General features: G+C 43.4%; 1 protein-coding gene across 11 annotated transcripts in view; it reads left to right on the top strand.

Annotated features, from left to right (window-relative positions):
- Positions 1–12,614, top strand: part of HDAC4 (histone deacetylase 4) — a 251,960-nt gene that overhangs the window by 96,370 nt on the left and 142,976 nt on the right. For all 11 annotated transcript variants that reach the window (XM_051623785.1, XM_051623784.1, XM_051623787.1 and 8 more), the window contains one exon: positions 2,782–2,853. In XM_051623785.1, the coding sequence (XP_051479745.1) occupies positions 2,782–2,853 (72 nt within the window). The remainder of the gene's footprint in view (positions 1–2,781; positions 2,854–12,614) is intronic.

Genomic DNA, 12,614 nt, shown 5'->3' with positions numbered 1-12,614 from the left:
TGTGTCATGATTGCTGGGCAGGTTATTTTAACCTGTTTTTTATCCATTCTACTAGCTTCAAAGAAGAGGTGCCTTGTACAAATGCCTTCTGATAAACTACCTCCTTTTCTTGTTTTTTTGTTCAAATAGAGATTTATTTTATGCTGCATACAGCAACTACAGACCCTTGATCTTACATAGTTTGGTTTCACTTCCAGTGTTTAAGGCATCAGTGCTTTTAAAAGGTGTTCTTAACCATTCTTCTGTGATTAGTCTATTAGTCATTTCAAAAGAATGATTGAAGTGTGTTGGTTTGTGGGTTTTTTAATTAGTACTTTATTTCTTAGAATTTTCAAGTCTTAAAGATCCACACCAACCAACAGTTTTGTTAGTGACCTCTGGTGAGATGGAAAATTCACAGCAGAGGTGGAGGAAGTCCAGGGACAACAAAACAAAGGGTCTTTATTGGTTTGGGTGGCATCAAAGCCAGTTGCCTGCTTTGAGCACGTGCCAGTCCATGGTATCTGGCCAGCCAGGTGAGCCTCCCAAGAATCCCTTGGTGCTGCAGAGTTGTGCTAGGAATAGGTGGGATCTTGTCAGTTGTTCTCTGCTTTGTGCCCCTGGAAGAGCAGGTTTCAGCAGTCACTTGTTCAAAACTGCTGGGTTTAGCAGAGGAAAGGGCACCTTTGCTCTGGGAGTCTTGCTGCAAGTGGGTGTTTTTGGCAAAATTGACCTGGATTTGCCTCTCGGAGCACCTGGGCTGCTGGGCCAGGGCTGTTTAGTTTGCAGCTGGGTCCTTTTCCTCTGAAGACACATCTTCATCTGAAATGGCTCAGTGGAAAAGATGAAAATACTCCTCTCCCCAGGAAAATGTGGGGCTCCCAGGGCTGTTTTCCCCTCTCCTGGGTGCACTCTCCCTTTTCCCAGCTGCTCTCTCCGGCCAAGCCAGAGCAGGTACCTGTGCCATGCTGGCTGGCTGCTGGGGTGGCTGCTGCTTTGTTGCTAGGAGAGCTCAGCAGAGTGGTTATTTTTTATTATTTTACTTTTTCAAGCTGCTTGGCAGGCTGAAGAGATGAGGTTTGGGAGCTGCTTGTGGTCCCTGGGCAAGGCTGGTGTGTTCAGCGTAGAAACACAGAGAAGGCTTCAACAGCAAGTAGGGTTGCAGATCACCTCTGAATTAAAAAATTGCTAATGAGGGTTGAGCTGGCAAATGTCTGTCTTAGAGAAAAAAGCAAGGCTGTAAAACCCAGCAGTTTAGTAACCAGGGTGGGTCATATTTTTTTTTGCTATTCATTTATGCTCTTTGATCTGCAGTGACCAGTGGGTCGTGAGTCTGGAGAAGCTGGTGGCTGGATGTTATTTAAAATAGCCACATTTCACTCTGCTCCTTCAATCCAGTTGCCTCCTCACTTATTGTCCTTTGCTGCTGCTTTTGCAGGTGAAGCTCAGCTGGCCTGGTGTCATCCCACCAGCACCACAGGTTGGCTGCTCCAGTACAGCAGGCCCAGCCACTCTCTCTTGGCTTTAGAAGCACAAGCAAAGAGCCAAATAAATTACAATGTTAAATGATCTATATGACTTGGTGGAGAAGGAGAACCCAGCATGGTTATAATTGCATTTATTGACATGTTGCCTGAGGCTGCACTGATCCTTGGTTAAGGTTGCTGGAGACAAACCCATGCAAGTGATGGAGAAGACACAGCTATGGTTTCTTTCCAGAGACCTGGAACAGAAAACGTAGGGAGAAGAAAACAAAGTGCGATATATTTATTTACTTATTTTTATTTTGAAGATGGTTTTTTTTAGTGCTCTGCTGGCATCTTAACATTTTTATAACACTGTCCTTTGCTTTGCCTGAGAGAGATGGGGTGGCTTCTTTGTTGTCTGCAGACAGGGTTTGGCTTGATGGTATCTGTGGTGCAGCACCGAGTGCAGAAAGGCGTTAGAGAACAAGTGAGACAGAACTGACAAAGGTGGAGATATTTACAGTGGAGCAAGTGGGTTGGAGATAAGTTGTCTGTGTTCAGGTATCCATAACCTAAGTACTGAAAACATAGTTTAGCTCCTGGTTTTGCTTCAGCTTTTACTGGGGGGGGGGGGGAAGGTGGGAGGGGAATGGATGACTAGAAAATCTGGCCTGGCAGTCTGCAGCAGTCGGTGTCGTGTTCCTCTGTTTTAACTCTACCTGAGTGCAAGATACAATCTTTGAAATATTTTAAACAGAGAACTGCTTCAGCAGGATGGATTTCTGCATATCATTTACAAAGTATGTTTTTAATGCCTTTCTGAAATCCAAACTTATGCAAAACAGGGCTTGTTATGCGTGTCTGTGCATTTTAATCTCCTGCAGTGATTTGTCAGTTTTCCTTAACATCTCCCTGGCACATCAGAGCCATTCTTCAACTTCACTTCCCAGGGCTGCATCCCTGAGCTGCATCTCTGTCTTAAGTCCCTCCGTTCTCTGAGCAAGGAATCATACTGCCATGTAGTTATGCTTTGGGTAAGGTTCATAAGCTGACATGCCCGTTTCCTTGGATGGGGATCAATCCCCGCTGTGGATTTAGCCAGGGAAAACCTGAGTGTCTCTGGGGCTACAGTATCTTTTGTGCTTTAGTGTGAGAGGTTGTTACAGAGCTGTCCTGTTCTTGTTCCTATTGATTTGTGATACTTGTGTTTCTGTTTTGCATTGATAGTGATTTTTTTTTTTTTTTCCTGATTGGAATGCCTAAAAATAGGTCAGCCAAGGAATTGATATGATATTTATGTGTATATATATATTTTTATTTTTTTTTCTCTTTCCAGATGGGCTTTCTGGCAGAGACCAGCCAGTAGAGCTGTTGAATCCACCTCGAGTGAACCACATGCCTAGCTCTGGTAAGAAGAAACTTTTATTAAATGTTGTTCCTATTCTGGGAATGCAGTAAAAATATTCGGCAGCTCTATCTTGCAAGTGGGAGAGCAGAATGCAAATGCAGAAGGCTGGAACAAAGTGTGTTAGAACTTGCACACATCTACTTTCCCAGGCTGAGAGAGTGGGATTTGGGAGTGGAGGGAGAATGGAGCACAGCAGCCTTGGGAGTTGCTCAGCCCTCACCTTTGGCAGGGGGCTGAGGAAAGCCTAACCTGGCTGGACCTGTGTGTTTTTCCATAGTAAGGGGAGGGCAGCAGAGCAAAGCAGCACCTCACCAGTCTTTTTGCAGCCTGAAAGGAGCACTGTGAAGGAAAAGTAGGTTTTGGAGTTGCTGCTCTCCTTAAGCTCTTTGTGTTGAAATGAGGATCCCAACACGGGCTGATCAAAGCTGGGCTCTGGGCTATTTGCTTTTCTTCCCTCTTCTAATGATCCTGCTACTGTGTCTCTTGGGTCTTGTCCTTCTGATGTGAAGCAATCACAGCAGCCACAGTGCTCCTCTTGGAGGCTGACTGCTCCTCATAGAGCTGAGAGATCTTAGGGCTCACAACTGCAGCACTTCAAGTGACAGAAACCAAAGTTTTGGTCAAAGTATGTGAAATGCTATGGAAAACAAATCTGCTGCCTTTTGTGCTTCCCCTGTCTCTCTTCCAAAAGTATTTTGTTTCCAGGTGTGAGTAGATAAGAGATATTTATGCTAGGGATGATGTGGGTATATGAAGCATTGTCTGCTTTCCAGATAGGAGCTTAAGCTTTCCAAAAACCCCAACTTTCCCTTCTCTGCTGCTTTCCAAAATGCCTTTAGGTCTTTTTATATTAAGGAAGAGATCTTGCAGAAGATCTAAGTGCTTCTGGTCATGCAAGTTGGAAAAATGTAAACGAAGCTTATTCAAAACAACTTCAGTAGTTTAGGGGGGAAAAAAATGGGCTGTGACCTTACCTAGATTTTTATGAGCTTAAATGCATCTCTGGGGAAGGAAGCTTTTAAGGGGGTAGAGCTGTTGTTTTGGGGAAAAAAGGAAGAGATCCCTTTTTACAAGGTATGAATGTTTGGCTTTGGATTCTGAGAAATCTTTCTTCCCTCCTTGTGCTCCAAAACTTGTCTGTCGGGTAAGGGAGGTTGTATTTTCCTAACCCTGAGAGAGATTCTCATTTTAAGACCTGCTGTGGTAACTCAGGTCAACTGAAAGGTTTTACTCCCTGTTTTGTATCCATGTGCTAGACTGAGATTTGTGACTGCACAAGGGGAGTCACAGTCCTCTGCTCTGTCAGTAGATCAGTGGCCAGTCTTGTGAATGTGGCGGGTTTTAGTCTTCTACTATTTTGTTTCCTTTCTGTGTTTTATGGAATTTGTTTCATTGCTGCTTGTTATGTTTAATGTTTCCTTTTGAGGTATTTCTGGATAAAGGCTGATGCTGAATAGCAGCTTGGGTAACGTGATGGTAGTTTGGTGTGCTCTGACTCTGTTTTCCCCAGGTGAAAGGAGGCTTTTTAAAGGAGTTTTGGACTGGTACAGGTTGTATGGAAATCTCACCTTTTGGACTCTATTTTGAGGGTTTTTTTAATAGCTCAGCTGTACCTACTGGAAAAAAAGCAGCTGGCCAGCACTGTGGGGCTGTTCTCATGCTAAGTGGGCATGAGGTGAGATGGGCAACCATGTCTCTTTGTCAAATGACTTCTGCCTGCATTTGGCCCTGGGGATTCCCCTCTCGTGCTGGAAAGCTGCAGACTGGTTGTGCATGTAGTGGGTGAGGGGTGGGATGGACTGGGAATGAAAGTTAGGACTTTATACAAGAAACAGGGTTGCCTCGGGGCATTGGTCAGCCAGGTGCTTTTCACTCGAGACCCTTCACTTACCACTTTCTGGTAAATTTTGTCTATCTTGTATTTTAACTTGCAAATTAAAAGTTGTTGTCAAGTTGAGGGACTTACCCACTTGGGAAAACTATTGTCCTCTTTGGTTTTTATCATTCTTGCCTTTAGGAGTTTGCTGCAGATCCTTCTGAGGGGAGAAAGGAGAAGTAATACCAAGTATAGCTCTGGAAAAACAAGTTCTGGGTGTTGATCTGGGTCTCAGGCATAACTGAAATAATGGTGTTGGAAAACAGCTTAAGGAGAAAAAAAAATAAATAATCCTTAATTGTGTCCTGGGATATTCTGTTTCAAACCTTATCCAGGCCTGGTCATGGTAAAGTGACTGACTTGTAGCCCTCATGATGAGTAAACTTGAGCTGATGATGAGCCTTTGTACCCAGAACTGCATTTCTAGTTAAGATAAAGTCATTGTGGTGTGCTTGTAGGAAACCAGAATGTTTTTTCTCTTTGCTGCCAACCGAGGAGAAGTTTGATGCTTGTTAGTTGTTATTCTCTGCTGTAAAGGGGTGAGGAAGGGATGGACACCACACCCAAGTCCTAAACATGCTCTTTTCTGTGGTAGCATCTTGAGTACCACATGATCTGGGTTTAGACCATTTTTAGGAAGCTGTTTTAGGAGTGAACTGGGTTGAGAAGAATGGAGTTCAGTCATTGGCAAGGTGTGTTTCTAGGAAAATGATTTCTCTCTGCTTTTTGCATGAATTAAGGCTTAATTTGAGGAAGGGAAACATTTTGTCTTTTCAAAAATGTATCATCCCATAATTGGTGCTTCTGGATTTTAGTCAGTTGTAAAAATCAAACAAGACAAAATCCCCACAACCCACATCCTGCATGGGAATATGATCATGTTTGATAGTGCTGCTCCCTTTTTCTGTCTTCAGACTATTACTGCGTCTTTGGCCTGGGAGGTGGGGGAAGGGGAATAAATAGTTGAGATTCTTGTGCAGCGTTGTTTTTCCTTAGCTTTTACTTGCCAAATTCAGAGATTTTCAGACCAAGGACTACACAGATTATTTTTAGTTAAAGTGGTATGGAAAATCATGGGGTGATTAAGGGCTAGGGTTGGCTGGACAGAAAATTGTTCAGATACACGGGCACAGAGGCCACTGCCTGGTTGTGATGGGTGGCAGGAGATTGCTTGTGGAAAGGTGAAGGTCCTGTGAGGTAGTGTACTGCTTTTAAGTCATTTTTTTGGTGGTTTATAGTTTTTTTCTTCTTTTTAGCAGTGTGGTCTGTGTAAGTGGACTGATTCATTTCTAAGGAGTGAGGGACACTTCTGCCCTGTTACTTTTTCTTCATTTACTTTTAAGGAGAGCAATGCTGTGCCTTTTCCATAGTGCAGAGCTGGGGGGCCAGTCTTAAAGACCTCAGTTGTGTAAATACCTGGATATTTTGTGGGTAATCCTCTGAAAAACATCACCTGTGTACTGTTGATACCATCCTGGAGATCTATTGAATAGATCTACGTCAAGTGGACTTTGCAGAAGAAGTTTTCTTTCTGTGTAAGACAGTCTTCAGTCTTGCACAGTTACAGTGCTTCAGGTAACTACCTCCCTTCAGTATTTTCAGTTTTTCTTCTTGGTACAAACTTTACAGTTGCTCATTTTGTGACAATACAATCTCCAGCAATTTCATTAGTATTAGAAATGAGAAATTATCTGAGATATATAAATAAAATGCTGGAATGAAATAGGATGAAAACTAGTGATCTTTAAACTTGAAAGCGTTACTTCAATGAAACTGCAAATTGGGACAAGGAGTCACAGCTGGCCAGCTTTTGGGTTTTTTTACCCCATTTGCTGGTCATGGCCTGAAGTTCTGGGGCTGGGTGTGGTACAATTGATGAATTAGGAGACTTTCCCCTTCCCAAAGCATTTCCATCAGCTTTTCAGGGATGCGTTCCCAAGCTGTGATAAAAGTAACAGTGAAATCATATCATTTATTGCTGTGGTTGAGTGCAGCTGACAAGTAGATTGCGTAGGGCCACATCTGTTGAAGAAACAAATGTGTGGAGAGGGTGAGGTAAAGACCCTGAGCTGCTTGCTCCTTAGGTGAAGACCCCTCTCTAGTAGATGATGTGGAGCAGGTGGGAAGCTGGGACATGCCTGGAGGTTGTTCTCTAGCTGATGTCTGCAAGCCACTGGTGTTCTCTCAAGCTGTTGTGCTTGTTAAGAGAAGTGATCTGGGGTGGTTTTCTGATGAGTTTTTGAAGGTAGATAGCAGTGTCCTGCAAAAGATTAGGAATTGGTGGGTTAAACCAAGCAAGGAGGGTGGCTGCTGCTGAGCAGTGACCCTAAGAGCAACAGGGACTGGGCTGGAAATGTCCTAATAATGGTGATGAGCAGACTGCATCTCCTATGAGGGGCTGCTCAAAATGGCTTTGTGGATGGCTCTTCCACCGTGGGACCAAGGCTCTTCTGGTTCTGACTCTGGCAAGAGCAAGGGCAGCATGGCAGAGACAGCCAGGGGATTGATTATGTGTGAGATTTCAGTTCTCTGCTTTTTTTTTTTTTTCTTCCTGGATCTAATTATACAGCATCACTTCAACACTCATTTGGGGAAAAAAAAAGATGAATGAACGGTTTGCAAGAGCTTCTGGGCTAATATTGTTCCATGATTTTACAGGCTTTTGAAATCAGAGATTAATCCCTGTGTCGAAGAGGAAGGACTGGTAGCCTGGCTGGTCTGGGAGAGGCAAATCCTGCACCTCTGTTCATTTATCCCTTCAAAGGAAGGGGCTGCCCTCTCACTGCACTGGACTTTCAGATGCTTGCCTGCTTTCTGTAATGTGTCTGCTTCAAAAGCTCCTGCAGAAAGGCACCAGATCAGCATGGCATGGCTTTGAAGCAGGTTCAGGTTGCTGGCTGGTCAGCTGGGATTCGGGGCTCCCAACAGGCTCAAGTCTCTGCTGACAGGAGCTCATTCATCCCTGTTCACGCTGGGACATGTCAGTACAGGGAAGGAGGATGGTTTTATCGTGCTCCAGAAGAGCAGCTCATGTGCAGAAAGGCCAGTCCTTTCATGTTAAAAATAGCCTGGTCTGTTCTCTGCAGTTTGGCTGAGTGGTAGTGGCAAAACCCACCCCCCCAAAAAACCAAAACGAATTAAAAATTCATTTTTTGAGAAACCGTTTTCATGTCACAACCATACACTAAGCAGATGAAATTTGTTGTTTGCTTATTGGCCTATTCTTAGCTTATTTTAAAACTGCAGCTATTTTTGCCAGGCTTAATGTAGGAATTTTGCCACCATTTAGATGCTCTAGGTTAAGATGGTGGAGAAACTGCAGGTTAACCCTAACTTAGAGCCTTGAGGGTTAAGATTAAATTCACCTTGCATTTACTGCACCAGGTATTATTTCCAGGCCTAAGGTTGACATTCACAAAGTAGCCCATGCAATGACAATCCAAGTGTTCTACCAGCTAGAAGGAGCAGCAAAGCTCACCTCTGTAACCCCTTGCTCAGCAAGGGAAGCCTTGCAGAACTCTTCAGCCAGCCCCCAGGTGTCCACAGCTCCCGAACTTTATTTTGGTGTGTTTTGTCTCAAAAAAGAGCTAGCTGTCACCTCCTGTCTTACCCACAAAGAAATGGTTGTTAAACGGAGGAGGTGGGATGAATTATTAATGACTTTTTCCTCTTTTTAAAAGCTGAAAGCAGCACTTAAATCTTAAGCACTTGAATGCAGAGCTGTTTTCTTAGATGAAAGGGAACTGGCAGGAAAGTTTGCTTTGCTGCAAGATCCAACTTGCTGTTTTTCTTTCTGCCTCCCTCACCTTGTTTTGTTTATTAATTCGCACTGATCAGCTATAGATTTCACTGGATTTGCTTAGTCCTGGCTGCTCACAAAGTGTTATTTCCAAAACCATTCTTCTCACTGATTCCCTACCAAAGGCAAAGTTGTTTTGTGCTTCAGCTTCTGTGTCAAGGCAGGTGATGGAGGGAAGAGCCTTTGAATGTATTTACATTAAACTTTATGATTTCTTAGGAGATGGCAGGAGACTGGGCAGGCATTTAAAGGCTCCCTGGAATTGTTAATCAGGAATCTGTTCCCGTTGCCTCTGGCTCTGCTAAAAATAACAGCTCCGTGTGATGAATGAAAAGCAGGAAATGTTTCATGGAAGGTTGATCACGGATTGAGGCGTTTTTGGTAGAAAACCTTCTGCGTGTCTCGGACGCGGTCTCTTGGTGACTGTGCCATCTCCTGCTGGCCACGTGTGTTTCCACTCTGGGTGTTTTGCCTGGATCTGCAACCTTAGAAAGGTAATCAAGATGGAATTTTTGTTGGCTTCATTATTATTCTTTTATTTTAATTCCATCCCCTTTTCAAGATAACACTTATCCTCTAGCTGAAGTGGTCTGACACACCCTGGACTCGCTTCTCTTTTCCATCTGCTCGGATGCAGCTGGAGGATGAGGGTGGAGGAGCTGTTGAGGACTGTTTCGTTAGCAGCGTGTTTGCTTCGGTCCACGTTCCCTTGTTATTGGTGTGCTCTCTGTTGAGGAGCTCCCCAGAGTGCTTTATGCCAAAATTAACTCCAGGTAGTTTATCACTAAAGGGGAATTAGATGCCGTAGATCCGTGCTCAGCAGCCACCTGCGTTCCCAGGATTTCAGGAATTCCTCTTCTAACACAAGATGCTTTTATCAAGATCCTAGAAGTTCTTCCCCAGCGTGTATTGATTTTTAGGGCTATATTTGGCTCTGCTTTGTCTCTGGGCAGGGGAGGGAATATCAGGTGAGTGGCTTGTGCAACGATGCCTACTATATTGGAGCGAGCTCCAGATGCTGATCCAGAGGATTGCTTTTCATTGATTAAATGTACCATTCCTCTCCTTTTGCATTGCTTTTTCCTCCCTGCTCCCTCCAAAAACCTTCTCCAAACCCAAAAGTGATGAAGGCTGAGACAGAATTCACCAAGTATACAAATAAAAATTGTAACCAAGTTACTTGAAGCCAAAAATCCCTGGCAACACTGACGTCTGGAGCTAATGTGAGAGCGCTGCCAATGTGGAATGGTTTGACTTTGTTTTCACTTCTTAGTTGCTTAGGCCTTGAGAGATGGGACGTTGCCTTCAGCAAGTAGGGTCTTTTCAGAGCTGGATTGCAACACGAGCATTTCAGCCTTACTGGCATCCTTTCCTTCTGTGTGCCTCTGCTTTTCTGAATCATGGACTCTCCAGGCTTCTGGAAGAGGACCATGCAGGGATGTCCTCTTCCCTCCTTGCCTGATTCCTCTCTCCATCAGGCAAATCAGCATTTTCTGTGCCTCGGATGCAGTAGTAAGTTCATTCACACTAAAACCATCTCATTTACTGTTATGGTTGATGCTGACTTGACATTTGCCCGTTGAGCTGCTTGATTTGTGGTCTACCTTAAGCCAGGCTCTCCTCTGACTTGAAACAAGTGCTTATGATTAAATATCTGCTCCTTTGGATTAACTCATATCTTGTGATTTAAACCACTCAATCATTACTACTTTTCCATCTGTTTTTCATTCAAGAAATTGTGTCATATTGGATGATTCATTCATATTTGATTAGAGATTTCATTATAAAGTTGTTCTTAAGTTTTTATGATCTAACAGAAAGCTTTGGAATCACTGGTTTGGAACTGTAATTGAAATATACAGAATAAATGTACTGCACATTTTAATGATACTTTGCTTGGTATTTTTTAAGCTGTTGCAGCTCTTGCTAGTGAATGGTGTGAGATGAATTTATTTAAAAGTTTCTAACGAAATTCAGCAACTCACCTTTTCCACTGGAGAGAGGAACTCCTCACAAGCTATTGCAGCTGTTCTTCACATTGAAGTGAAGACCAAACCGTGGGTGAAAGTCAGGTGAAAACTTGTCTTCCTTGACCAGTTTGTAGTCCTGCTCATAGACAGTCATGTTTTAATGATGTTAATGAAGGTCTTGAAGATTCTGAGTTGACAGGGTATCATGTGCATTGCTTCAGTGATATATGGAAAGCTTTTCTTTTCACTAAGGACAGTGATCTGCCACCTGTCTGCCAATTGTTTCTCAGACTAAAGAAATTAATACAAATGTTGAGTTTCTTCCAGACATAGATTAAACTGTTACAGTATTGATGGGAGGCACTCATATTTTTTCAGTTGTGTGTAATAAGAGCTTTCTGTGCTTTAAGTATTCTGTGAAATTGTTTTATTAGAAAAATAGCAGTCCAAGTTATTTCCTGCTGTACTTTTCTTAACATCAGATGTCTGTATAGTGTATGAGGAGAAGGAATATATCATGCAGAACAAGTCAGAGCAAGCCCATCTCCTTGATCATGTACCTGTGAAGGAAGCATATCCATGTTCTGATGGAATGATTTCCAATAAGTCTTGCTGCCTGGACTGAATTCCTCCAGCTGGGGAAAGAAAAACTTGTCATGAATAAAATCAGCATTTTTGGTTTGTTTCATCCCTTTTGGATGGGGAACAGGGATGGGGAAGGGATGGACAGACTCAAAAAAACTTTCAAGGTGGATATTTCCAAGTTCATTTGGCACTTGAAAAGCAATTGCACCTCACAAGTATCATTCCTGGGGAGCCAGATCCTGTGGTAAATGTTGTCAAAAGCTTTCCAGTGAAAGCTTATGCTGGAGGATTAAACTGGCTGTTTTCACTATATTAGAGTGAGCAGACAGGCACTTTGTTCAGTGATGATGGTTCTGGGTGAGTGTTGGAGCTGGGTTGTGGCAACTATTTGGTTGTGAAGGACATTGTGGAGAGAACCTGGGTGATCTGCCTCTGGCAGAAGGAATGGCAAAGTGACAGAAAAAGTCTTTCCTTGCACATCTGGCTAGAGATCAGGCCTGGTCACAGGGATGAAGAGGGGGTTCCAGCTGATGTGCAGACGTTTAGGAGGCAGGAGGATATGGTTTGCACCAGTAAAGATGACTGTGAAGATGTAACTTTGTGTTGCACATCCTCGCAGCGGTGTGTTGTAGTGGTCACCTTCCTGCACGATACCTGCAGCAAACAGGAGGAAATTAAAAATAATTTGGGAAAAATCAGGTCCTAGTCATGTTGAGGGGATTGCTTGATCCCTTGATGACCCCCAGGTAGAGGAGGTGTTAGCAGATACCAGGCTGCTTTCCATCCATCAGGGCTCAGGATCCTGATTAACAGTGTGAAACTTAGGTTGTTGGCTGTCTGAGAAAAGAAGCTATTCCTTATTAAGCCTCCTATTGGAATGAGAGTTTCTGTGCAGGAAATGTAAGAGCATTTATTTCCCTTTCTTTTTTTTTTTTTTGCAGGCTTTTATTTAATATAATACAGATTCTGGTGCTGTTATATACTGTCTAATTCCTTGCAGGGTTGTATTTCTATTCACCTATGGAATTGGTTCCTGTTGAGCAAATAATGAATTGTGAGAGTGAACAAGTTGCAAGGAGGAAAAAAGAATTTGCAGGAAATAATCTGGACTTGTGAAATATTGAAAATGCCAAAGGCAGGAGAACAGTAAGATCTGAGTGGGAGGAAACAAACACCTTGTATGGGGGAGAAAGCCACAAGGCCTGGATGACATGTAGAATATTCTCAATGCGAAATCAGCACCAGGGGAGTTTCAAATGGAGAAAAGCTGAAGTGGAGGTGAAGTGTCAGCTGTTTCCTGCTTTTCAGTTGTTGGGATGAATCACACCTGATTAATCGTAACTAAATGCAGTTGAGGTGTCTGGATTTTATTCTAGTGCCCCTGGCCAACAAGCTGCCCTGTGTATAGCTCTCTGCAAGGAGAACACAGTGTCACTTGGGTGACCCTGCTAAGCCATGACACCTGAAAGTGAGGGAGATCTCTGCTCAGCACCTCACCTCCTTTTAGGAGGAGACACTGTATTGTTCCTGT

This window comes from Apus apus, chromosome 6, assembly GCF_020740795.1.
Source record: "Apus apus isolate bApuApu2 chromosome 6, bApuApu2.pri.cur, whole genome shotgun sequence".
In the NCBI taxonomy this organism is placed as follows: Eukaryota; Metazoa; Chordata; class Aves; order Apodiformes; family Apodidae; genus Apus; species Apus apus.
Note: the sequence above shows the minus strand (reverse complement) of the source record. Positions and strands in the feature narration are given on the sequence as shown.